Raw genomic sequence first — 26,801 nt, forward strand, 5'->3', positions numbered from 1 at the left:
CTGATGTCTGATTCTCTCAGATGGATGCTGCTGCTTCCAATATGGGTGCTGGGTGACTTTGCTTTGCGTCTCAGGACAGTCTCACCAGTGAAGGTGATCATGTGTGTGTTATGGGGGTGTATCTGCTGTTTGAACCATTCAATTTTAACACCACAAAATAAGCAAAAAAAAAAAAAAAAAAAGATTTCAGTATTTTTTAATAGGCCACCACTTGATCATGAGTAATAAAAATATTTTGTTTTTGATGGACCATCAGGTTTTTGAATTAGTGACCTCTACCAAAGAGCTGACCACTTAAATACAGTTCTCACTACAATATCCTGAAAAAGGTGAAAATTAATTATTCACCCCAAAATGTTATATATACATGTATTAGGGGCAACATCTCTGTGTGTGTGTGTGTGTGTGTGTGTGTGTGTGTATGCGTGTGTATACAGATATAGGGCCCTATAAAATCCGTTTTATTTTTTTCCCAAATTCCGTTATAATTTTTGGAAATTCCGTTTTTTCTGTTTTAATTTTTGGGAATTCTGTTTTTTACCTTTAACCCTTTTTTACTACCAAAAAACAGTGTGTTTTTAATGTTAATGACTCAAATGTTAATGACTAAAATGCACACAAATTAAATAGAAATTACCTTAAATTAATTGAGGTAACAAAAAAACAACACTTTATTTATTTTTTTAACAATTACGCTGTTATAGCAATAAAAGGCGAAAATTATATGTTATTACTGATTGAACAAAAATGACAAGAGGATGCATCAGTAATTATTTTACCTGAGGGTTGATGTTGGGTCAATGCATGCACACATTTAACTTAAAAGATTGTTAACCGAGTGTCGACCATTGTACGTACAGGCTATTCACATTAACTTACAAATGATGATGTTTAGGACGCTGCAGTCTCTTGCATCAGTGGTCTCATCCACAACGACAGAGTACTTTTTACCACGGATCTTTTGTAGCCCAGAGGAGATATGCTGCTCAAACACTCGGTATGTAGTGTTAGTGTATGTTTATGACTTGTAGAACATAATAAATTATCTTGAAGGAGTAGATGTTTACCAGTAATCTTGACTCCAATAACTTAACAGTATGTTAAATTAGTATTTGTTTTAAAAATGTAAATTACTTATCAAACGAATCTAACAATTCAGCTACCAAATAAATAAGCAGTAGTATGCATGTGATAACATAGATTGAAAAATAAGCCGAAGTGATACCGCTTCTCTGAATAGACAAGCTAAGCCAGTGTGCTGCTGTTAGCCAGTTAAAATAGAGCGGAGTGGCAACTCTTCACTTTGTTAGATAATCCATGTCAGTGTGCTGCTGTAGCTGGAAAGTTTCTTTGCCTTTTGGACTCCTACGGTGCTGGTGCAGTTGTTCTAATTTTTTTCTGAGTGGTGCAGGTGCAGGTGAAACGACTGGAGGGGTTGTGCCACCCAGATTTGCTTCCCTCCATGTAATTTCCCCCAGACATACGTTCATATTCCACACAAAAACAGCATTTCATTCAAATTATGTCAAATTCCACGATATTCCATGTTAAAAATAGATTCCGTTTTATTTGGCTAATTCCGCGATTCCGTGATCGCGGAAATTATAGGGCCCTACAGATAACAACTGAGTGGTAAAGCTATATCAATTAACTTCAGTTAGGCTGCATGTATTTTACACTGAATGTGAAAATGTGATCTACCAGTTAAAAACATTCAAGAGTTAAAAAAATATATATATAAATATATATGCAGCAAAGTGAGCAGTGGAAAAATACGAGAAGGGGTCATTTTCAGCCACAGAGGCAGAAGCGGCTGTGGAAATGTATGACTCTAAGCTGACATACCAACATTATGACAAAAAAAGCTGAGAGAAAAAGAAGTTGAGAACTGAACAGGTAGGGACACAGATTGGAGGAGGGCGGGGGAAGAATATATGAGAATACTGAGATTCAAATGAGAAAGAATATAGGAACAAGAAATAACACATAACTGACAGTTAATGTTAGATGCAGAACATACTATGAATGCTACAGAACGTGCACTGTAAAAAAAAAAACACCCTTAATCATAACAAATACATTCAGTTTACAGATGCAGCTATAATTTGGACAGAATGTGAACAAAGAAAGCTGGGGGAAGAACGGTTGATAAGGACAGAAAATAAAGAAAGACAAAAAATAGTGAAGAAAATGGGATTTGACAGCATAGAGACTGCTTTCATTGCTAAGCTCCATGGTAATAGCCAACAGTCACTGTCAGCCTGCATCTTTTAAGAGGATTAGGCCAGTTTCAGCTTTTTATCTAACTACCAATACTCACATAGTGGCTTTTCAGCCAGCCCCTTTTGCATCTAAATAAGTCTTACCCCGCTAACAGCCGCCTTTATCTGATGGCCATCATCAACTGACTGTGAAATTCAAACCTTTAAAACACCACATCAGAGATTTTAAATGTTTGGCGCATTTACAACATTTTGCCCACATTTTACATTTACATTTTACATTTACATTTCAATAAACCATTTTGCAAATCATGGAAGGATACATACAGGGATACATTTCACAACATATAGGTCATAAAAACACAGCAGTGCTGTTGCTTTTAGGGAAACTATTGTGGACAACTTTATTACAGTAATGGATTACTAGTGTGAAGAAAAACTGAAGTCTCTGAAAGTTCATTTTCATATAGCTAGTAGTGGACTGAAAGGAAAGCAATGACTGTATAAAAAAAGATATCAGAGCTGTAAAACATGACTGCTTTGGGAAAAGAAAGCAAGAAACGTCAAGTTTATACATTTTGTAGATTAGGCCCCTTAAAGGGGGGTGCTATTAGAATACACTGACATATATACACACAACAGCGATCTCAGCCTGACTCAAGATAGTGTGCTTTGAATAGGTTTATTCTGGATTCCTAGAAAAACATACCAAACTTAGTAGCAGCTTCAGTGTTGTATGCAAGGGACAGATTTGGAATGATCTTGATGCTAAATTATAAAATGTCACATTCTGTCTCTACCTTTAAGAAAAACTATTTTAAAAATCAACTCCTACCTACGAATGATTAATTACTGTTCATATGAAGAATTTTGTTCATGGATGAGTTGATCGGTATTCCGATGCTATTTTCAGTAATATCGCCCTGACTTATTCTTGTACCTTGGGCTTCTATGAATGCCTGAACTTTTCATTGAAACCTATCTGAATATATACATGTATATAAAATAAATAAATAAATAAAATCAAAAGTTTGTGATACAGCCTTAATTGTTGTCCCTTAATATGTACCATATTCTCTTCCAATGTAGGCATCTACTAAGCATTTACTTGAGAATATACATGTACAGATCAAGATACCTCGTACTACTGAATTGTAATCGGGTCACTGGACAACTCTGTCTTAACTGTATTCTATTTACTTTCTTATTTTATTATTTCTTTCCATAATTTCTTTCCTATTGACTACTGACGTATTTAAAATGCTGAGATCGTCTGTTGTATATTTGTCTGCCACTGCTGCCCCCCGCGGCTGAGTGTCGCATAACGTAAGAGTGGAATACGCCGAAACACGGGAACATGCCAAGTACCATATTGATCTGAATATAAGACGACCCTGATTTTAAGACGACCCCTCTTTTTCAAGACCCTTTTTTGGAAATATACTTTTTATATGGACATTCTGCGACACCAGCCTATGCTAGCTTTAAACTCAGCATGGGGTATGTTGAGCTCTGTGGCAACTTCAAGTGCTTTTTGCTGCATCACAGCCCTCGTAACAGGCAGTCCTTCACGACGTTTCTCATTCACAAAACCACACACCCTCCTGTCAATCTCGTTGAATCGACCAGTTTTTGGACCACGAAAAGCCCTTCTCTGGCTGTGGGCATTTTTTAGCTCTTCTGTCTGAGACCGCCACCGTCTCACATTGCACTCAGAGCGAGGGTTAAAGGATGTTTATTTACCTTGACAGTTTCGGAGGTAACTTCAGAAAGCGTCCAACTGACAGCCAGAGCGGCATGTCAGCTGGCTGCTACATTCAACCGGGTGGTGGCGCACACAGTGCGGTGCTGCGGCTGGCTCACCTGATGCCAGCTGGTGCCTCGGTCAGGTCTGCCGGATCTGACAGACCGCGGCGCACCCAGACTGCCATATATACCTTTGATCATAAATCAGCTTTTGTTTATACGCGGTTGCAGCAGCACAATGGATAGCTACACAGACAACATGGTTGATTACTGATTGCGCAACGCGGCCATTCGCCGGTAATCGCGCTGCGCGCATTAAACGATTTTGCGGAGGCAGGAGGAAAGTTGCATGATTTACGTTGTACCCACGTTCGCCCGCTGCGTGCGTGACCGTTCATGTGCTCGTGCATGAACGCCCATACCATGCTGGAGCACACCCCTTCCAACCGTGCCAGAGCGGGGGAAGTGTGCTGTATTCAAGCACGGAACATATGCAAGTACAACACGTGTATTTGCTTAGATCCCCAATATTAGACGAGGGCGGTTTTTCACGGCATTTTCAATGAAAAAATATCGTCTTATATTTAGATCAATACGATAACATGTAAACGGAATATTGCAGTTGCCGCAGCGCAGTTACCTTAGCAAGAATATTGACCCGAACCAGAATATGGTGTGCATATAAACGTAGTCACTATGTTTGTGAGAAACTGGGCCAATCTTAAAAGCTTTAAATAGCTTCCTTGGGGTGACTCTTTCACACATCAGGCCATTGTGTACTAAAAATGTAAATATATTTCTTGGTGATGATGATGTGTGAATAAATTTAAAAACAAAACAAAAAAACAAACAAGAAAAACTTGCATAGCGTAATTATTGCAAGGCCAAAGTTGCTGCAAGGACCCTATTTCCTCTTTTAAACCAAGTGCTAACCACAACACAACAGCATAGTTGACACACATACACAATATTTTCAGCCCTGACCAACCTAAAATCCAGAGACAGCAACCTAGACAAAATATGTCTGTGAATATTCTCATTTGTCCAGGTCATAGGCATCAGTTTCCTTGAGAAAACCAAGACAAAAGTTGTGCAGTGTGCAAGATTTATTAAACAGAAACCAGGAACTTTGGAAACACAACAAATCTACCCAGCAGCAATATGTAGCTGCCATTTCTTTGGTGAAAAGTGAATTCCCCAGATGTCTAAAAAAAAAAAGAAGTAAAGAGTTTGCTCTGTGAAACTGACTGAGTGGCATGACAGCTAATGGGTGGACAAGTATGAAATCAAATTGTCCAAATGATCTGAACAGAAACAGTTAATAAATCAAATCGCCTGCTAGTGAATCATGGATCAAATTGATGATGTACTGTCTTTCTATAGAATATAGTTATTCCTAGACCGTCAAATTGGTAAATCCAAATGACGTGTCAAAAAAAGACAAAATCAATCAGACAAATGCGGAAATGAAAGCCAGACAGGCCTGACTGTCAGTGCTGTTTAAGCCCATTTAATTTGAAGAGTCAGCAACAGCGCAGAGGGTAAGAAGGCAGGAAAGGTCAGATCATTCTGAACTGTACGTTATCAAGCTGCAGTAATTTTTCAGGCCTCAGGACAAACGGTAACCTGATGGGTAGATTGGTCTGACAGCACATCTTGCACCTGCTAATGATGCTGTGTGAAAAGTCAGAGCCAAACACAACAACTAGCAACAAAAGAGCCCTTGCTGGTTTGCTGAGTGTATGAAATCAAATTACAGCTGCTCTCACAATAACAGTTTGATAATGGATTTTTTATTCATGGCGTGCCACCTGTTCTATCATCCTAAATCATAAAGCGGGCCTGAAATTGAGAAGCCTATAGATTTGCTCTCTTTGCTTCAGTCAAATTATGTTGAACTCTGGCAGGAAATCACACACATGAAGTAACAAACTGAAACTTATATACAAACTGAGTCCTAGACAGCAGAGACTGAGTCTATACTGGTTCAGTTTTGACCTATAATTTTAGCAGGAAAAAACTCAACAGCAGGCGAGGCGCATTGGTGCAACATCAGAAGGTGCCAAGATCGCTCTCTGAAGAGGTTTAATTGTACAGACTTACAAAAAAAAAAAAAAAAAAAAATTCTGAATTTCTTTTTTCTCTTTTCCTGGCACAAGTAACAGATTTAAAAATTGAGGCCTCTGAGGCCTCTGTCTTGCATCTAACAATTCCTTAAATTAATCACTGGCAAGCATTTTAAATAATGACTTCATTATGGTCTTGATGAAGGCTAAATCAAGCTGAAATGCCTTGGCAGCCAACTGTTTTAACATGTTTTTAAATGCTTGTCAGTGATTAAAAGCATTACGATGCAAAATAGAAAAAAAAACAACTTCTGAAATTGTTTTTTGTAACTCCATAATTTGACCCTTTGAAACCCAGGAACCTGTGGGTGGGCTTTCTTTTTGAAAACACTTATCAATTTTTGGTAATTTTCTATTTTAAGAGGGAAGAGAAAATCCTTGCGCACACAACACTGACAAATAAAAATGGTGGATCTATTTCTAAATGTTGGAGTATTTTCACTTTCTACTTAAGATAACTAAGGGGCCTCACATCCAGCGCCACAGCCTGAGTTTGCTGCTTTGAATTTTCTTGCTTTGCTTTTTTTGGTATAACGTTTTGTAATAATTACTGGTAATTTTCTCATAATATTAAATATGTATTTTTAGTAATTGCAAATACTTCTCTTGTAATTTACCAGTAATGGTTTACTCACATTTTTGGTGATTTCAGCTCATTTTGTGGTCATTTTCAGGTTTTGTACATTCTACCAATTTCTTGCTAATTCTGTGAAAGCGTTAAACACAAGAAATCTGATGTCAGTCCAGCATCACTAAAATGACACTGAAATATAGAATTTTAGTAATTATGAAATTTTTTTTGGGAGGGCATTTTTTTTCTTGCAAATTTGCTAATAGCCTTTTCCTCGTATTTTTTAAAAAATAAATTAAGTGAATTTTTTCCCGTTTCAACTGAAGGTCTGAAAAGTTTGCACTGGGAATAGGCTTTAGTAAACCCCACAAAGAAATTGAAATTCTTTGGAGGGAAAGTGTAAATATGCTATTGTGACTGAAGCCTTTTAGTTTGTCCATCCTATGCAGATCTAGTCATAAACAAATCAACCAATCAGCTGTGGCCATCTCAGATAACTACTCCAAAATTAGCCTAACAAGCTCTACTTTGCTAATACTAAACTCAAGCTCAGTGATGCATAAAGGACAGAGATACTGCGCTGCAGGACGGAGAGGTTCAAAAGGTCCTTTGTCCCAACAGCCATAAGGCTCTTTAACACCGTTTAAGGCCTTTTAACACCTCCTAAACCCCCACCAACCCCCTGGACTGGGTTGTGTGCAATAGTTGTGCTGCTTTTATTGTACTGTTATGCTGCTCTTATTTATTTATTTATTAGTCTATATATTTATCTATTTATTGTTATATATTATATGTTTGTGTTTTTTTGAGCTGCTGGATACCCGAATTTCCCTGTGGGATGAATAAAGTATCTTCTATTCTATTCTAGGCATTGCTCAGTGAGGAGGAAATAAGACAGGCCACTCTCTCCAATTGGCTGTCCCTAATAAAGAGAACCAATCATAGCCCAAAGGCTGTCATCCAATCTAAATCTGTTCTCTCCAATGTGCTTCTCCTGAAATATTTAGCTTCCTCACAAGCTTTTCTCTTCACTCCCTGCCACTTTCTCTCTCCCGGGGGCCATGGAAATCAATAGCGCTGCTTCTGTCTGCATATACGCATTCCTGATGAGGCGCATTCAGCTGCTGCACTCTGCCCTCCATGTTTAATGAAGTCCTACGAAGGCTTTTGATCTTGCTGCCATCAATTAGGATGGCTTCATGTTTTAAAGACTTTTCAGAAGCTGGCCCAGCTCACATTTTGGTAAAGAGCTTGTCTTTACAAGGATGGTTGGTTTTCCATGGGTCTGGTGTTTAGCAGCCTGAAGGCAGACTTCAACTACTCCTTAAACAGAACACATCAAGACAAACTGTGAGCATCCTGAATGTAGCCTTTTCAGGTGTTAAAGGTTAAAGTGATAGTTCGGATTTCTAGCCATCTAGTCACATTTGTTGTCTAATACATCCACAAAGTTTGGTCCATTAACTCCCTCCCTTTTCCAAGAATGAGCACTTCACCGGAATTGTTCCTCCAAAACAGCTGAACTATCTTAAGGCAGAAAATAGATCTGAAACCAGGGGGCTGAAAAAGGTGCTGAAAGTGAAACCAAAATAATGCAAGCTGTTGTGCATCCTTCAAAACAAATTTTCAACTTTATGTTGCCACTCAAAATTGTGTTTTTTTCTGGTCTGTTTCTATGTCATTCATTTTGGAGCAGTACACTCCCAATGAAGCTCTTGTTCTCTTGTTCTTCTTATGGCTGGGAAGAATTGCTGGACTACACTTTGTGGATGTATTACACTCACAGTCAGAAGACTGAATAAAACCTTTAAAAAGCCCACCCACAAGCTCCTGGGTTTCAGAGTTAACTCATCAAACTGAGTGAAAAAAAAAAACAAAACAAAACAAAACAAAAAAAATATCTGATTAATGTTCAAAAAACATGATTACTGTTTAAAACATTTAATAAGAGCCACCAATTGAGCTTTTCACCATGTGAATGTATTGCAAAGACTCTTTCAATCACCTCTGCAGTTTCAAACATACAGTTAGGTCCATAAATATTTGGACATACACACAGTATTCATAATTTTGTCCTTGTACACCACCTCAGTGGATTTGAAAAGGGAGTAATAAGATGTGATTGAAGAGCAGACTTTCAGCTTTAATTTAAGGGGTTGAACAAAAATATGGCATTAACCTTTTAGGAATTACAGCCAGTTTTATACATTGTCACCCCATTTTCAGTGGCTCAATTGTAATTGGACACTTGACTAAAAAGTTCTTTCTTGGCCAGGTGTGACCTTTTCCCCCATTATTCCATGACAAATTAAAAAAAATAAATGTTCTGGAGTTCATACCAAATGTTTGCATTTACATTTGTTAGCTGTTTATCAGAACCCTCAACATGCGATCCAAAGAGGTGTCTATGCAGGTGAAGGAGGCCATCATTAGGCTCAAAGCAAGCAAAAAAAAAAATCTCTCGGACAGATAGCAACAACTTTAGGAGTAGCCAAATCAATGTTTTGGTATATCCTGAAAAAGAAGGAATGCACTGGTAAGCTCAGCAACACCAAAAGGCCTGGAAGACCACAGAAGACATCTAAAGTGAATAACTGAAGAAGTCTCTCCCTGGTGAGGAAAAACCCAATCACAATGTCTACAGAAGTCAAAAACACTCTCAGAGGTAGCAGTATCATTGTCCAAATCTACAGTCAAGGGACGTTTGTGAGAAAATAAATACAGAGGGTACACAGAAAGGTGCAAACTACTGGTGTCACTCAAGAACAGGAAGGCCAGATTAGACTTTGCAAAAGACATCTAAAAAAGCACATTGTCTTACAATGATCTTACAATTTTCTAATGAGGAACTCCTTTTCTACACCAGCCTCAGCTTCTGTGAATACACTGCTGTGAGGAATCAGCTGCAAGAGGAGCTCTGGCAAGGATTGTGTGTTGGAGCAAACATCTTTTCTGATCTAGAGCGGTGGTTCCCAACCCAGTCCTCAAGGACCCCCTGCCCTGCAGGTTTTTGTTGCAGCTCAACTCTTTCACACCTGATCCATGTGGGCCTCACGCTGATTGGCTGAACCAGATCTACCTGAGCAGGGCATGCATGAAGGTGCATGGGCTTTAATTGGGTCAGGTGTGTAAGAGCAGAGCTGGAACAAAACCTGCAGGGCAGGGGGGCCTTGAGGACTGGGTTGGGAACCACTGATCTAGACGATCTGTACATTTTACCTTTGGGGCATAAGAAAGTAAGGAAGCGGCTACTATTCCCAGTCCAGTCAGTGTAAGTGGAGCGCTGTGTCTACAGTAGCCCGGTTCCAGACCCATCAATCACATGTTCAAAAAAAAAAAAAAAAAAAAAAAAAAAAAAAAGGCAAGAGGGTGGGACAAACTTTGTTGACGTATTCAAGTTGTGCCAGAGTCAGGAAAATCATAGCATATCAGGCAACAAACAATTGCTAACAACACAACTAAATTCAAACTAAACCACACGGAGCAGAGCAAAACATTATGCACAGGAGGCATTTCTGAGAGGGGACAATATATTTTGCATTTTGTTAATAGGATCTAGCAGAGGTTTAATTTTTTCACTTAGCCTTGGCAGGAAGGACCCTCAGGCCCTTTGTTATAATTTTGTGTAATGTTTTTCCATTGTTTTTTTTTTTAAGATTTTTTTTCAGCATGTCTGGTTTATTTGACAGTCACAGTGGAGATAGACAGGAAGGGCAGGGGAGAGAGGGGGGATGACATGCAGCAAAGGACCTGAAATCGGATTCGAACCCCGGTCACTGCGATCGTGACTAAGCCCTGGTACATGGTACACGCTCTTTACCGATGAGCCACCAGTACACCTGTTTTTCCCATGTTCTTTGTCCATTTGTCCAAATGTTTTTCACTGTCTTTTTAGAGCTCTTCATTTCTTCTGAGCTCCTTCGCCAACAAATTGAATTAGCATAAATACCATGAAGTGTCAACACTGACATATTTTTGTAGTTGGCTGAAGTTGCTACGTCAGACTAATTAGCAATAACACTGTAAATTGGCTAAAGAGGCCACCATGTCGACTGAAAACTGCATCACAGCAGGTGGACACGACAGTCAGTTGTGATTGGCAGGATTCAAATCCCTTGGCCTGCAGAAATTGGTTAACACAGGGGAAATGTCACCCTGAATAATGGACTGAACCAGAATGAAAGTGTCATTCAGTCTGAATATCAGGCTGGACACATTTCCCCTCCTTCTCCTGCTGTCCACTGTCCTCTTCTCCCCTTTGACAAACTCGTACCAGCCTTATCTGCATTGTCAGCACAGATCTCAATATGCTGCTGGCCTTCTTTCATACATCTGTCAGCAGAGAGAGTCACCTTGCACTTAGCCATTTTTCATTCTCTTTTTCTCTCCTCTGCCCAGTATTCTATTTTTAGAGGGCTTTCCTTTGATTGGGGTTTGAAATGTGTGTGTGTGTGTGTGTGTGTGTGTGTGTGTGTGTGTGTGTGTGTGTGTGTGACTGGGCAGAAGTCCATAAACCTTCTCTCCCTGACAGAGAGCCATAGCACTACAGCATTACAGCTGATGTTAGATCAAACTCTGCACAAGCTGCCAAATACAAAGCTAAGCTACACACGGTACACCCTACACCTGTATGACATGAACATAATCAAATATCACAAAATTTTGGGCCACATACCTCGATATCAATATTGGGACAATTTTGTAAGGATTACTATTGGTGATTAATATACAGTCATTAGTAATGTGGACTACATGACAAAACAGATAGAGGCAAATAATAAAACAGTTTAATACAATCAGAAAACTGCATACCTTTTCCATAACGCAGCCCTCACCAACTTGGGATAGACTGCATTAAGATGCCTTTCATCAGCATTTAACCACAAAAAATCTGACAACCCAGCATCAATGATCTGACATTTAAATATAGAATTTTAATAATTATATAGTTTTCTTGTGATTTTGTTGGAAATGGAAAATGCACTTAGCAAGAAATGGCCTGAACATTCGCAAGAAATGAGAAAAACCTTAGAACACAATGAAAGAAAAAAAAACTTCAGAAAAGAAGCGGAGGAAAAACATTTTTAAAAAAACTGGCAAAAATGGTACGCAGAAAAGCTGCAAACATTACTGAAAAATCAAAAGAAGGAAAAAAAGTAAAGTCTATTTCAAATATATATTTAAAATGAAATCAAGACAATTACCACAATAAATGTAATACATAAATAAATACTAAATAATACAGAATGACAGATTTTTTAAATTACTGACCACCCCCCCAAAAAATGATAAATTAAATCCCAGATGATATGTAGTGTCATACCAAGATATCAATATCATATTTCTATACTGCCTGGTCCTATATTAAACACTGACAAAATCCCTTGAAGGCCCATTAAAAAATGAGCTGCAGAACAACAGGCTTGCACACCATGACATAATGAATGTGCTGCTGCTACTACCTGCCTGGTCTCAGACAATTTCAGACTTTTCATATTCTGGACCCCATGCTGAGTTTCAATACACTGTGTATTTTGCTCTATATGTATATATTGCATCAAGAGATATTTTGGCCTTTCACAAGCATTCAAACACTAGAAATCAGACATTGATCCAGCATCACTAATATGACCTTTAAATATTTCATTTCAATACTGACAAATCTATTTTTCTTATTTACTTGTCATTTTAATATTTAGGAAGGTTTATTTAAGCAGTGTTATGACAGTATGCTTGTCTTTTTTGTGGAAGCTATGGTACTTGAAATCTTCAGATATTAAAGCTTCCTTCTAACTTATCTACCTATCTATCTTATCTATCTATCTAAGTGATATTAATCAGGAAGAAATGTTTAAATGATTCCTAATAGAGTTTCTGCATTCTAACAATTTCTAGTGTTTTAAATTCCTGTGAAATTAAATTATTCCTCATTTTCCAGTGGACCCCTGGAGGTTCCCAGACCACTGCCCCAGCATTATGTATCAGAAACTTAAGGTAAAGCAGTACTAATCAGATTCTTTCACACATCTAAAGATGCTGGAGTTAATAAAGGAGGCGCCACAATTATATTGAAAGTTGCCGACTGGCAATATCTACTATTTAATAAAATGCCAACATCAGCTCAATATATTGATCTAAACCCGAATCCCTGCTACTGGATTGGTGAAACTCTCCTCTCACACCGCCGCAATACACATACACTCTTGTTTTTCATTCTCACTTCCATGCGAGTGGTATGTTTATGAGTGTATGAGTTTTCAGAGATAGGCAGTGAAGACAGTTTATTGTGTATTCTCCACAGCGCACACACTGAAATGCACAGCTAGCATGATTAGGACTTTTGTGATGATTAAGCATGACACATCGTGGCACAAGGAGGTTGTCACAGAGGGTAAAAGCAAACCAACAGGTCCAGATAAGTGAAGACAACAATGACTCACCGCTGCTGTAAGCATATGGGGACTCAGCAGAGCCGTCCTGCAGGCTGTCCAGGATCTCTCCTTTGCCCACATCACTGTCTCCCACCAAGAGGAACTTAAGCAGGTAGTCATAGCTCTTCACTGGGCTGCCCTGGCTACCCATTGCGTCTCACATCTGAACCCACAGACAACGAGAAACACAAATGGAGACTGAGGACAGGTGCCCACTTCCCCCGTGGATGCAAACAGAGATGGGTCCCCTGTGTTATCCTGCCCGCCTGACCCAAAACAAACAGGGGTCGGTTATGTCATGAACTTGCTGAACTGGACCACACAGGTCTAAGTCCCTGGGTTGCACCACTTTAAAAATGTTCCCACGTTGGTGTGAAAAGCATCTGAATGTTAAAACAAGACTGCTGTCCAGCCAAACAGTCACAATACTGTTGAAAATCAAGGTGAGTGCCAAAAACGAGGTGCTGAAAAGCAAAATATTGATATAGCCAAAGACAGATAAAAATTATGATGTGGTTACAGGCGGAGCTCTGTGGAAAAACACAATTTTAACCCGAAGTAAACAGCTGCCATTGTCTTTCCAAGTGATATCTAACAGCTTAAATGTACAGATTTCACATCGCCAATTAAATAAAACACCATTAACGACAGGTTAACATCTAACGTCACTGAGGTTAAATCCACTGATATTTGAATATTGGCTTGGTTGAGCTATTTCAACAGATGTTATGATTATTGTGAGCTTGGTGGCAGGAGTCACTTCAATGGAGAAAACCATGCTTAATGCCTAGATTAGTTGGTTTGCTTCCACTGTCTTGCAAAATAAATGAGCAGATAACGTAACTCCATAGAGTTAAAAATATCAAAGCTAGCAAACAAACTACCAAACCTGCAGGGTCTGAGAGGCTCAGTAGACTTTCCTCTTGTTCACATAAGAGAACCTCTTGGGTAGCAGCAGAACAACAAGCTAGCCCCGCCAGCGAGCTAGCCAGCTAGCTTAGCATTGGTAGTTAGTCCACTACACTCGCTATTACTACTGGCGCTAGCAAAGCAGTCAACTGGCAAGTATTGATTGTTATTTAAAGACCCCTGGTATATCACGGTACACATAGCAGCACAGTGTTACTCTCTCGAAGCTCACTTCCCCTATGATAAATTTGACTGGCAGTATTTCACAGCAAGCTAGCAGCTAACGCAGTAACTGTTAGCTTTACTTCAACCGTTGTCTAATTTCAGGCCCCCTGTCTTTGGTCCGGACAACAAAGATTCTCCAACTTCACGGCGTCACATCCCTGTTACGGACTGGAGTTAATGGTTTACGTCTTCCGTGGTGGGCTGGTGGATTCGGTCTGGTCCAAGTCTCTGTAAGTGTGTTAGGTAATCTCAGTTCGTGATCTTTCCATTTTTCTCCATTATGTGGTATCATAATCGCGGCAACACACTGTATTACAACAACACCGCTCCTGACAGATCGACACACTGCGCTGCCTGACTCCTCTCCCTGTTCCCACCCCCCGCCTCAAGCTCCACCCCCGCTCATGTGATTGGACGCTCATCCACCGGTGGGACCTGATAGGCTGTGAGTGACATCCATCAAAATTAGTTGTCAATAGTCCCAGTTGGTGCGGAGATGTGTGCAGCAAAGATGGTTAAGTTCTCAATGAGCATAAAGTACAGTACAGTACAGTACAGTGGCGAAAAAAATCTTCGAAATGAGAAAACGAGATGGTTCTAGAATATTTATTTATCATTTTGATTTTGCTTTAAATTGTGTATTCTATCTATTTTAAGGTTTCTTTGGTCTTCATTGCACATTTTTTCTTTTGAATTGCCCTTTGTTTGTTCAATCCAATTTTACTGTATGAAAAAGTGCTGATTATTATTATTATATTATTATTAGTTATAATTATAATTATAACAACAACAACAACAGTAATAACAATAATAATAAAAGTATTGGTTATGTCAATGGTTCTCCATGTGGGGTCCACAGACCTCAGGGCTTCAACCTTAGTGAGGAACAGAATTAAGTCAGTATCCATGTTAGAGAATGACTGTAATGAGAGGTCTCACTGAGACAATAAAAGCTAATATTCTTAAACATATTGAGAATGGTGACAGATGAGCTGGAAAGGGACAAGAAAACAATGAAATTTGAACAGTTCTCTTTGGAACAGTTGTGTTAAAGGACCATACCAGTGATTTTGGATGACTGGCCCATTTACCACAATTTATCCACATTTTACATTGCAGCAAACTGTTTTGCAAATCATATGAGGGTACTTCAGATTTCACAACACAGTCAAAATCCCTCAGTTTTCAATTTTCGTTTGAAACACCCACCTTATAATGTTCTGGTTCTGTGGTGAACAAAGTTGTTGCCATTCATGAAACACAAAAGTGATAATTGGCTGTATAAATCAAAGTAATAAGAGAACATATGTAACTATAAGTAAGGATTATATTCAATATTTGGAGGAAAATCCTCTGGAATCTTTGCCTGCCTGAAGTCTAGAATCCATAGACAATATCACAAAATTCTGAGTTTCCTCCACTGAGGTGCTCTGCCAAGCCTTTACTGCAGCTGCCTTCAGTTGCTGCATTTTTGTTTTTCTTTCAGCCTTCAGTTTGGTCTTCAGTAGGAGAAAAGCAGCTCAGCTGGGTTGAGGTCTGGGGACTGACTTGCCCATTGAAGAATATTCCATTTCTTTGTTTTCAGTAACTCTTCGGTTGCTTTCACAGCATGCTTATGCCATAACACTGCCTCCACCATGATGGACAGATGATGTGATATGCTTTGGATGATGAGCTGTTCTTTTCATTCTCCACACTTTTCTCTTCCCGTCATTCTGGTAACAGTTAAATCTTCATTCATCTTCCTTTCATTCCAGAATTGGGCAGGCTTTTTTAGATGTTTTTTGCAAAGTGTAATCTGGCCTTGCTGTTCTTGAGTGACACCAGTGGTTTGCGCCTTGCTGTATACCCTCTGTATTTATTTTTTTCACAAACATCCCTTGACTGTAGATTTGGACAATGATACTGCTACCTCCTTAAGAGTGTTTTTGATTTCACTAGACATTGTGAATGGGTTTTTCTTCACCAGGGAGAGATGTCTTCACTTATCCACTTTAGATGTCTTCTGTGGTCTTCCAAGCCTTTTGGTGTTGCTGAGCTTACCAGTGCATTCCTTCTTTTTCAGGATATACCAAAACATTGATTTGGCTACTCCTAAAGTTGTTGCTATCTGTCTGAGAGATTTTTTTTTTGCTTGCTTTGAGCCTAATGATGGCCTCCTTCACCTGCATAGACACCTCTTTGCATCAAGTTGAGGGTTCTGGCAAACAGCTACCAAATGCTTGGAATGAACTCCAGACCTTTTATTTTTTTAATTTGTCATGGAATAATGAGGGAAAGGTCATACCTGGCCAAGAAAGTACTTTTTAGTCAAGTGTCCAATTACTATTGAGCCACTGAAAATGGGGTGACAATGTATAAAACTGGCTGTAATTCCTAAAAGGTTACTGCATTATTTTTGTTCAACCCCTTAAATTAAAGCTGAAAGTCTGCACTTCAGACTGCACGTCTTGATTACTCCATTTCAAATCCACTGAGGTGGTGTACAAGGACAAAATTATGAATATTGTGTCACTGTCCACATACTTATGGACTTAACTGTATATTTAGATTGCTTTTCTCCAACTGACCTTCCTTAACTAATCATGACCTGTCTCCTAGACCCCATCCCAACTAGGTTGCTTCAGGAAATTTTGACTAGAACTAAGAAGAGCTCTGCATTGGCTCCCTGTAAAATCCGGAATCAAATCCTCTTCACTTACAAAGCCCTTAATGATGGGTCCAAGAAGTAGACACCCTCTCTTCGTTTAAGAGTAGGCTTAAAACCTTTCTTTTTGTAAAGCTTAGGACTGTCCCATAGTTACGCTGCACTGAGCTCTCTCTCCTCTCTCTCTGTGCTCTCTATTATTAGTATTACTCAGTCCCACTACAATCAGACCTAAAATTATCATTATTACTATTCTTGCTATCATTGTTCCTACTACTACTATTATTATCACAAGTAGTATTATTATTGCTATTATTATTATTATTGCTATGTCGAACTTGCATCGTTCTATATCCTGCAATGTGCTCCTCCCTCCTCTCTCTCTCTCTCGCTCTCACTCTTTCTCTCTCTTTCAACTCTGTCCATCTCTCAACCCCTCCAGTTGAGGCAGATGACAGCCCACCCAGAGCCAGGTTCTGCTTGAGGTTTTTGGCCCTGTTAAAAAGGTTTTTTCCTCACCACTGTTGCCCTGTGCTTGCTCTTGGGGGAAGATTTTGGTCCATGGATCTGGCCAATATCTGTTAGGTTTCTGTAGTGTTTGATAAGGGAAAAAATTAGTAGAGCATACAGGGTGGCCACTGCGCTCTTACCCTCCTGGTGCGCAGTCCAAGCGAATATCACAGAAAGGAAGAAGTTGTGGATCGCACACAGGTCTGTCCATCAGCTAGTTAAAATATTTTATTCAGGTTTTTCAAGCATTTGCACAGAACACTTTTGGCCATCCGGCCTTCATCAGTGTGAGTTACCAGACAGTGCCTGCACTGATTTATCAGCTGTAGTGCAGAGCAGGTGTGTCAAATCAGCCACTAATCGCTGTCACCCATCCCAGAGTGGCAAGGAGGCACAAGCCCCACACAACATACTGTCCAAAAAGCCAACAAACAAGCACGCTCACACTGATGAAGGCTGGATGGCCGAAAGTGCTCGGGCAGAATATGAGAACTCTAATCTAGATTGGAAAAGCCTGGGTTCAGTTAGCGAGTTGATAACCGGCTTTATGGTAGCCTAGTGATGATTCGTTCGGGAACGAGTCGATTCTTTTGAACGGCTCTTTGAAGTGAACGAGTGAACCGGTGTTCTGCCAAATCGTCCTACTTCCGCGGAACGTCCTACCTTGTCCCTAACCCTAACCCTAACCCTAACCTTGTCCGAATATGCTTCTACATTAATATATACAGGTAGGACGTTCTGACAATTGAAATTACCTTGTCAGAATATGCTTCTACACATGCGCAGTGTGGCTTGGTAGGATATCTTTACGGGTAGGAAGGATTTCCAGAACACCGGCTCTTTGAAATGAACGAGCCAGTTCCCAATTTCTTTGTTTTTTCCACAAAAGTGAGATCACTTGTCTTCCTCAATGCCAATCTGCAAAAGGACAAGGAGAGGCAGAAGAAGTCATAAAGCATGGGACTGCAGTATTATTTCAGAGCTGCCATTTTTTTGTTTACACTTTATTTTATTGTTTATGTTACCGACCTCAAGCCTAGGGGTACCTGGGCCGGTAGCAAACTTGCTGCACAGCCCTGGAAAACTGTGGAGCAGGTAGGAACAGACACTGTGGAGCAGGGAGGAACAGACGCTGTTTAAATCGTCTGGCCAACTCAAGTGCCATGTTTATTTTTTTCTCATAACACAAAGCAGTTCAAAAACATCACTGAAACTCAACATCCCTCCCAACCACAACATATCTGGATGACAACAAAAACACAAATGTCCCCCAGCTTCGTTCACAACACCAATGCACAACAGAAGGAAATGATAATCCCGTGTACGTGGCAGTACATATTAGATTAACAAATAATTAACAAATGGTAAATACTTCTCACAAAATGTCGGTTTTGGTCATTGTACCATTTGGCCGTGCTACACGAGGTGCTAGCTAACAAAATACACGATACACAAAACTACATCCAAGCTCGCTTTTTTAACTACTTAGATCGCACATATATGTCGGAAAATGCTTAGTGAGTGCTTATGCAACATAACAACTCAATCTTAGATGTCTACACCAAGTTGTACATACCTGTGGAGCAGGGAGGAACAGACGCTGTTTAAATCGTCTGGCCAACTCAAGTGCCATGTTTATTTTTCTTCTTCTAGACCGACACGGCTTGAGTTGGGCGCCCCCCACTGTTCCCTAGTGTTACAGTGACACCTACTGTCACAAAAATGAACAACAACATTTACGCCAAATGTTAAATTAAATGAAGCTAATATGTTTTGAAAAAAATAAGGGGGTGTCAGATTTTTTTCCTTCCTTTAATAGAGGCCATTTTCCAACCCTCTACACTCTCCCCTACTTTTAAAGATGTCTCCTGACATCTACAGCTACAATAAAAATAATCTCACAATCAAAAGTTTGACTCAGAATAAATGTGCATTATGTCTGTCAGAGGTCATGTCCATCATGAATTTTCTGATCCTCAGTCTAATAACTAGTAAGTCCAGATTACGGGCCTTGGCACATAGTTAGTGTCCGGAAAGACTAGACTTGGCGCTCCAATACTCGGCATGAGGTAGGGTACACACTGGAACACAGAGTTGACACCAGGCATAAAAGGCTGATATGACGGTTGGCCCAAACTGTTATAAGTGAACATTTCTTTGGGTCGTGGCACACGTGAGGATCTCCTCACAATTTGTTCACCCGGTGGCTCTGGTTCACGCTCCTCCTCTAACTCCACATCCTGTTGGACATCATTTATTTCCTGACATGTTTCTGCATTATCCACACTTTGTGGAGCTGGTGATACTCGTTGCTGCTCTGGCCTGTGAACTGGTTCCTTGTGAGCTGGCACATGTCTCACTGATTGGAACTCATGAGCAGACGGGTTCAGTGGCTGCTGTGACTCTGAGTGAGTTGCAACAGATTTGATGGGAGTCATCCTGTACACTGGTATTGGCCGGGGATAAAATGAGTCCTCCTCTTTGTCTGATTCATTACAGTCCTGCTCTGACATTCCACTGTTGTTAGTTCTCTGTTTTGTTTGTCCCCCTTTTACAGGTCCCATTCCATTCTCTTCCAAAGGTAAGGCATTCACAGGAAGCAAGAGATTTCGATGGAGTACTCGGAGTACTTTGTTTCCAAACTCTGCTTGTATTTTATACACAGGCCCTTCTCCAACTCTCTCAATGACACGGTGGACCCTGTCCTCCCAGTAGGCACGCAACTTGCCAGGGCCACCCCTTTCAGAGAGGTTTCGCACCAACACCCTGTCACCTGGTTGAAGTGTGGCACCTTTCACACCTTTGTCATATTGTCTTTTTCCCTTTGCTGATGATTTCTGACTGTTTTCAGAGGCAATCTTGTATGCCTCCCTCATTCTAGTTGCCCATTTTTGTGCAAACATTTGCCTGTCTGGAGTCTCTTCCTCAGGTTTCAGGTCAAAAAGTAAATCAACTGGCAAACGTGGTGCTCTTCCATACAGGAGGAAAAATGGTGAGTATCCCGTAGCTTCATGGGTAGTACAGTTATATGCATGGACAATGTGGGGTAAGTGATCTTTCCAATCAGACTTTTTCTCTTCCTGCAGAGTCCTAAGCATCTGGAGCAGTGTTCTGTTCAGTCTCTCAACAGGATTGCCCTGTGGGTGGTATGGTGTGGTTCGGGAGTGAGATATGCCAGCGAGTTGTTGGAGTCTCTGAAACAGTGCATTCTCAAATTCCCGCCCCTGGTCATGATGCAATTTCTCTGGGTAACCAAACCTCGGGATGAAATCCTGGAATATTTTCTCCGCCGCTGTTTTACCCGACTTGTTCTTAGTGGGGTACGCTTGGGCAAAGCGGGTAAAATGGTCAACCAAAACAAGTATGTATTCATACCCTCCTTTGCTTGGTTCAAGGTGGAGGTAATCAACCGAGACAAACTCGAATGGGGCACTGGTAGTTATGGAGCCCATGGGTGCTTTGTCTGGTACACAAGGCCGCTTCTGCTTAATACAAGCACACTTCCTGATCACGTAATCCTCAATTTCATTCTGCATGAAAGGCCAAAAGAACCGCTCTCTTGCCAAGCGAATTACTTTGTCAGCACCAACATGTCCCATATCATTGTGCAAATTCTTAAGCACCATTGGTTTCAGTGCAGTAGGAAGAACCAGCTGTTTCCTCTGACCAGTGTGCCTATACAGAATTCCCTTGTCTAACTTTAGCTTATTCCACTCATGCACAAGTCTCCTTGTCTCACGTGACATTTGTCTCTTATCCTTGTCATTTGGGATCCATCCTCTCTTTTTCAGTGTTATGACGTCGCTGATTGCAGGGTCATTTGTCTGGGCAGTTCGGATATCCTCTGGCATGAAAACAGGTATGGTACCAGGTGGTGAATCATCAGGGGTTGAAGTGAGCACCAATGCGGCTGCCCATGGCACATCTTTTTTTTCCACCACTTTGTCTCCTTGCCAGAATGCGGCCACTACATCTGTGGGCACAGCTTCTGTGTACTCGCCAATGCGCTCCTGGAACATGATGGGATAACGTGACAGTGTGTCTGCATCGGCATTCATCTTTCCTGGCCTGTATTTAATATCAAAGTGGAAATCTGATAACTCACCTACCCAGCGATGGCCCACTGCATTGAGTTTTGCTGTACTTAAGATATAAGTCAGTGGGTTGTTGTCAGTATATACTGTGAAAGTAGGGGCATAGTAAAGATAGTCTCTGAATTTATCACAAATTGCCCACTTCAAAGCGAGGAACTCCAATTTGCCTGAATGCAAGTGATAATTTTTTTCTGCTGGAGTGAGTGACCTGGAACCATATCCTATGACACGTAATTTACCCCCCTGCTGTTGGTAAAGTACTGCCCCCAGCCCTTCATTAGAGGCATCAGTGTGCAGGATAAATGGCAAATCACAGTCAGGATAGCCTAGTATAGGCGAGCTGGTTAACATGTCCACAAACCTAGAGACAATGGCACTGTGCTCAGGTGTCCACTGAACAGGTGTCTTAGAGGGCAGTTGATTGTTGGTTGTACTCTGGACTCTGCCCTTGGCAGTCTTGGCCGGAACAGTTTGTTTTGACTTCTTATGACCTTGTACAAGCTCAAAAAGAGGCCTGGCTAGTTTAGCAAAGTCCTGAATGAAAGAGCGGTAGTAACTTAAGAACCCCAACAAAGCTCTCACTTCTCCAACTGTTTTAGGCTCTCGCTCTTTCAGCTGCAAAACTGCCTCCAAATCTTTGGGATCTATTTGGACTCCCTCTTTTGACACTATGCGGCCCAAGTATCTCACCTGCCGTTTAAAAATTTCACATTTCTTCGGCCGCAGCTTGATACCATGTTCTCTCAATCGACCAAACACCTGTCGTAGCGTTTGAATGTGACCATCAAAAGTTGTTGAATAGCACAGCACATCATCAAGATAGGGAAAACAACATTCATCCCTCAGACCTTCCAAAATTCCCTCCATGCATCTTTGAAATGCTGCAGGAGCATTTGTGAGACCAAATGGGAGTCGCACCCACTCATACAAACCCCATGGAGTGTTGAATGCAGTGACGTGTTGTGAACTCTCATCCACAAAGCCCTGGTGGTAAGCGCTCCCCTGGTCAAGGATGGAGAACCAAGTGTAGCCTCCAAGGTTATCCAGCAGGTGTTGGATGCGTGGCAAGGGGTGTCGGTCATGGATGGTTTTCCGATTAAGTTCTCGGAAGTCAACGCACAATCGTAGGCTGCCATCTTTTTTTCGCACACAGACCACAGGAGACGAGTATGGCGATACAGACTTTTTTATCCATCCTCGATTCAACAGATTCTGGACATATTCTTTTACCTCCCGATATAACGGTTTTGGGATGGCATTGTAGCACTTTTGTACAGGTACCTCATCCTTTAGGTTGATTTTGAGTTTCAGATTTTTGATGCAGCCAATATCACCATCTTCTCGGGCAAAAATATCAGACTCCTCAAACAGCATCTTTCTTACTTTTTCCTGTTCTGTTTCCTCTAAGTGTGACAAATCAACAGGTGGGTGCCATTTATCATTCACTGGAGGATTTTGTTTGTCATTCATCTGTTGACTTTGTCTTTCAGTGTTTACTTGAGCAGAGCAGGTCTCAGCTTTCATGGACTGTTTGACTGGTTCAGAATTTTGTGACGGGCAATTGACTGGTTTCACATCAACAACTTCCTCAAGACTGCCAAGTACTGTTCTCCCTGAGAGGAAAATATTGTGTTTGGTAATGTTCTGGATGGGAATCTTAACAACTTTAGATGAACCCCTGGGGACATCCACAAGAGCAGGGAACAGCTCTAAGCCATCTGGACAGTTATTGTGTATAGCTGGCTCATACAACATTATCCCCCCTTCTGGCCATGCTCTAACTCTGCACTTCACCTCACCTATCTGGCCTGCAGGAATGGTCACCCCTTTCTTCCCAACCCTGACATCACACTGAGGGGGTTCCCCATCTGACACAGTTGCACTGAGAGTGGACACTATTGCTTTGACTGTATTTTCACTGACATTGAAAGCTTCCTGTAGTAGGGAGTTGACATTCACACCATCTGTGGGGTCATCCCCCTTGATTATCTCTGCAATAACATTTGACCCCAATAATGGAAAACTGACACAACTTTGGCCTACTAGCATGGGAACCTGCACTGCTACTGTTCCATGGTTCACACTCACTATCTCTAAGGTTACATCTATCCAGCCATCAAATGGCACCTCAGTACCATTAGCTGCAGCGACCTCTAACGGACCGCCAGCAAGCAACATTTCAAGAGGCTGGATCTTGACATTGGGTAACTCCTTTTCTATCCAGTCCCGCCCAACTATTGTTACCTGAGCTCCTGAGTCAAAAAGCATCTGTACTGGAACCCCATTGATAGCGCAGGACACCATGCATCTTTTGCCAATGAGTTGTGCGACCCGTTTTTTTCTTGTTTTCTGTTGAACAGTCGCTGCCACAGGTGTCTCAGTTTGAATAGAGTTGACTTTCACAGGGGACGCAGCAGTTGCTTCAGTCACTGGCTGCCCCTCTCCAGTGACTGCAATCCGTTTCCCGATCGCTGTCTTTTCAGGCAGCCAACAGCTCGGTGTCCAGCCTGGCCACAGCGGAAGCAATGACAGCATGTCATATTTCCCTGTTGCACACAATGAGAACATCGGCCTTTGTTATCAGTCCTCCCACTCTGGATGCTGATCTGGGGCTGTTGAAAGTCTCTGGGGGTCCCACTGTCTGTTTTTGTGGTAAGGTTAGTCAAGTGTTTTGTCAGTGCAGATACCTGAGCAGTCAGTTCCATGATCGCAGTCTGATTAGCCTGGATGTCACGGTTAACTTCAGTCAGCTTTGCCTGGTCCACTGGTCGGCTGTCACCCTGCTGGGCTGAGCTAGCAGTCACAGATTTGGATTTAGTCACAGAACCAAGGCGTTTAAGTCTGTCTGCCTCCTCAGTAGCTGACTTAGTGATTTGCTCAAGCAAAAAGTCATCAGTGACCTGTGAGTCTCTGAGGTAAGGTTTAAGGTCACTCCTTATGTGGCTGTTTTTCTCATTCAACCCTTGATAAAGTGTATGAAGGAATGTACCCTGTACCAGCTTTTTGTCATAACTGAATTCAGTATCACTTTGTTGTGAAGCTGATAAAACACGCTGTTTAAGACCCATGATCCTATACATAAACTGCTGTGGAGTCTCTTTATCCTGCTGTTTAGCGTTACTCAGCTCATGAAAGAGTTCTGTACTGCTTTTCTCTCTGATATGAGACTTGAGAAAGCGTTTTAACTCATCTACAGTGAGGTCATCTTTGTTGGTTAGCATTTCTCTGAAGTTACCTGGTTTGGTTACTTTTATCACTGTTCTGATAACCTCAGACTCACTAAAACCCTCATTAAGACCTTCATCTATTTGTTTACAGATACTGACATAAGAGATTTCAGACCCAGCATCAGATAGTTGACCACCATGAATTTTGAACTCTCTACGAGGTAACAAGTTTGCAACCTCAGTAAGTCTTACCACCTGATCAGAAACACATGAGGATGTGCTGACTCTCACACCTTTCACAGAGTCTCTGGTGGGAGCAGTAGACTTGACTGGGATGACTACCTCTGGAGTGAACTGTGCCTTGGCAACATCTCTGCTGTTGGTCGGTGTCTTGGTAGGTATAGGTGAAGATGTATCACGCTGGGGATCGAGGTTTTCCTGGGGATCAACATTTTCAGCTTCCACCACGGTGGGAGCAGTGTATGTAGCTATTAGCAAGTCTTCAACCATGTCAAGGAGAAACATTAGACAAGACATGCCTTCATCTTCCATGTCCTTGAGTTTATCACTCCTCATAAAATCAACAATCACATCAAACAGTTCAGGTTCAGTCAATGTGGATATATCTAAAGCCTTTTCCTTCTGGAGATCACTGATTTCACCTGCCACCGCCTGTAGCTGGTTGATATCCAAAGCTGTTAATTTCTTCTGCAGTTTCCAAATCAGCTGCCGACGATCTGAAGTAGCCATCGTGACTGGATTCCCTGAAGCCGCGGCCCTCTGGATGACGCTGTGAAGAGCAGCCTTCCCTGGAGCTCTGGAAACAGGATGTCGCAGTTGCAGTTCTGGCGTCTTCAGACAGCTAGAGCGATCCCGGACGAGCCCCCAATTGTTACCGACCTCAAGCCTAGGGGTACCTGGGCCGGTAGCAAACTTGCTGCACAGCCCTGGAAAACTGTGGAGCAGGTAGGAACAGACACTGTGGAGCAGGGAGGAACAGACGCTGTTTAAATCGTCTGGCCAACTCAAGTGCCATGTTTATTTTTTTCTCATAACACAAAGCAGTTCAAAAACATCACTGAAACTCAACATCCCTCCCAACCACAACATATCTGGATGACAACAAAAACACAAATGTCCCCCAGCTTCGTTCACAACACCAATGCACAACAGAAGGAAATGATAATCCCGTGTACGTGGCAGTACATATTAGATTAACAAATAATTAACAAATGGTAAATACTTCTCACAAAATGTCGGTTTTGGTCATTGTACCATTTGGCCGTGCTACACGAGGTGCTAGCTAACAAAATACACGATACACAAAACTACATCCAAGCTCGCTTTTTTAACTACTTAGATCGCACATATATGTCGGAAAATGCTTAGTGAGTGCTTATGCAACATAACAACTCAATCTTAGATGTCTACACCAAGTTGTACATACCTGTGGAGCAGGGAGGAACAGACGCTGTTTAAATCGTCTGGCCAACTCAAGTGCCATGTTTATTTTTCTTCTTCTAGACCGACACGGCTTGAGTTGGGCGCCCCCCACTGTTCCCTAGTGTTACAGTGACACCTACTGTCACAAAAATGAACAACAACATTTACGCCAAATGTTAAATTAAATGAAGCTAATATGTTTTGAAAAAAATAAGGGGGTGTCAGTTTTTTTTCCTTCCTTTAATAGAGGCCATTTTCCAACCCTCTACATTTACAGAAAGTAAGCTAAGTCATGGAGCTCATCTCCTGATTTGGTCAAAGCAGCTCAGGTGTACAACATTAGTGTTATTATTGTGAGTTTTCAATCCAAAATGTTCTTAAAATTTGCACTCATAGAAGGATACAAGGATACAAGGAAGTTTATTTGTCATTATACAACAGGTTGAATAATGAAATTAAAGTGTGGGTCCCTCTTGATTGATTAATTGATTGATTGTGTAGAAAATAGAATTATTAAGCCTGGAGGAGTTCAGATGGTGCATTTAGTAGTCTCACAGCCTGAGGGAAGAAGCTGCTCTGTAGTCTGGTGGTACGGCAGCGGATACTTCTGTATCTTTTGCCTGATGGCAGCAGGGTGAACAGGCTGTGGGTGGGGTGGGTGTTGTCTTTTAGGATCCTTTTGGCTCTGCACAGGCACTTCACCTCCCCGA

General features: G+C 41.2%; 2 protein-coding genes across 4 annotated transcripts in view; both read right to left on the bottom strand.

Annotated features, from left to right (window-relative positions):
* The window catches only part of LOC115363051 (ras-related protein Rab-40C), a 60,975-nt gene extending 46,384 nt beyond the window's left edge, over positions 1 to 14,591 (bottom strand). Inside the window, exons 1-2 of one of the 3 annotated variants that reach the window (XM_030057124.1) lie at positions 14,311 to 14,591; positions 13,106 to 13,259 (exon numbers count right to left, since the gene is read on the bottom strand). In XM_030057124.1, the coding sequence (XP_029912984.1) occupies positions 13,106 to 13,247 (142 nt within the window). In that variant the 5' untranslated portion in view covers positions 13,248 to 13,259; positions 14,311 to 14,591. Of the gene's footprint in view, positions 1 to 13,105 lie in introns of all 3 variants that reach the window. The other 2 variants (XM_030057125.1, XM_030057123.1) reach the window with 2 other exon arrangements.
* Positions 14,592 to 17,040: 2,449 nt separating this feature from the next.
* The window catches only part of pigq (phosphatidylinositol glycan anchor biosynthesis, class Q), a 66,537-nt gene continuing 56,776 nt past the window's right edge, over positions 17,041 to 26,801 (bottom strand). Inside the window, exon 16 of the mRNA XM_030057061.1 lies at positions 17,041 to 17,054. The gene's annotated coding sequence lies outside the window, so the exon portion shown is untranslated. The remainder of the gene's footprint in view (positions 17,055 to 26,801) is intronic.

The sequence above is a fragment of the Myripristis murdjan genome, chromosome 8 (assembly GCF_902150065.1).
Source record: "Myripristis murdjan chromosome 8, fMyrMur1.1, whole genome shotgun sequence".
NCBI lineage: Eukaryota > Metazoa > Chordata > Actinopteri > Holocentriformes > Holocentridae > Myripristis > Myripristis murdjan.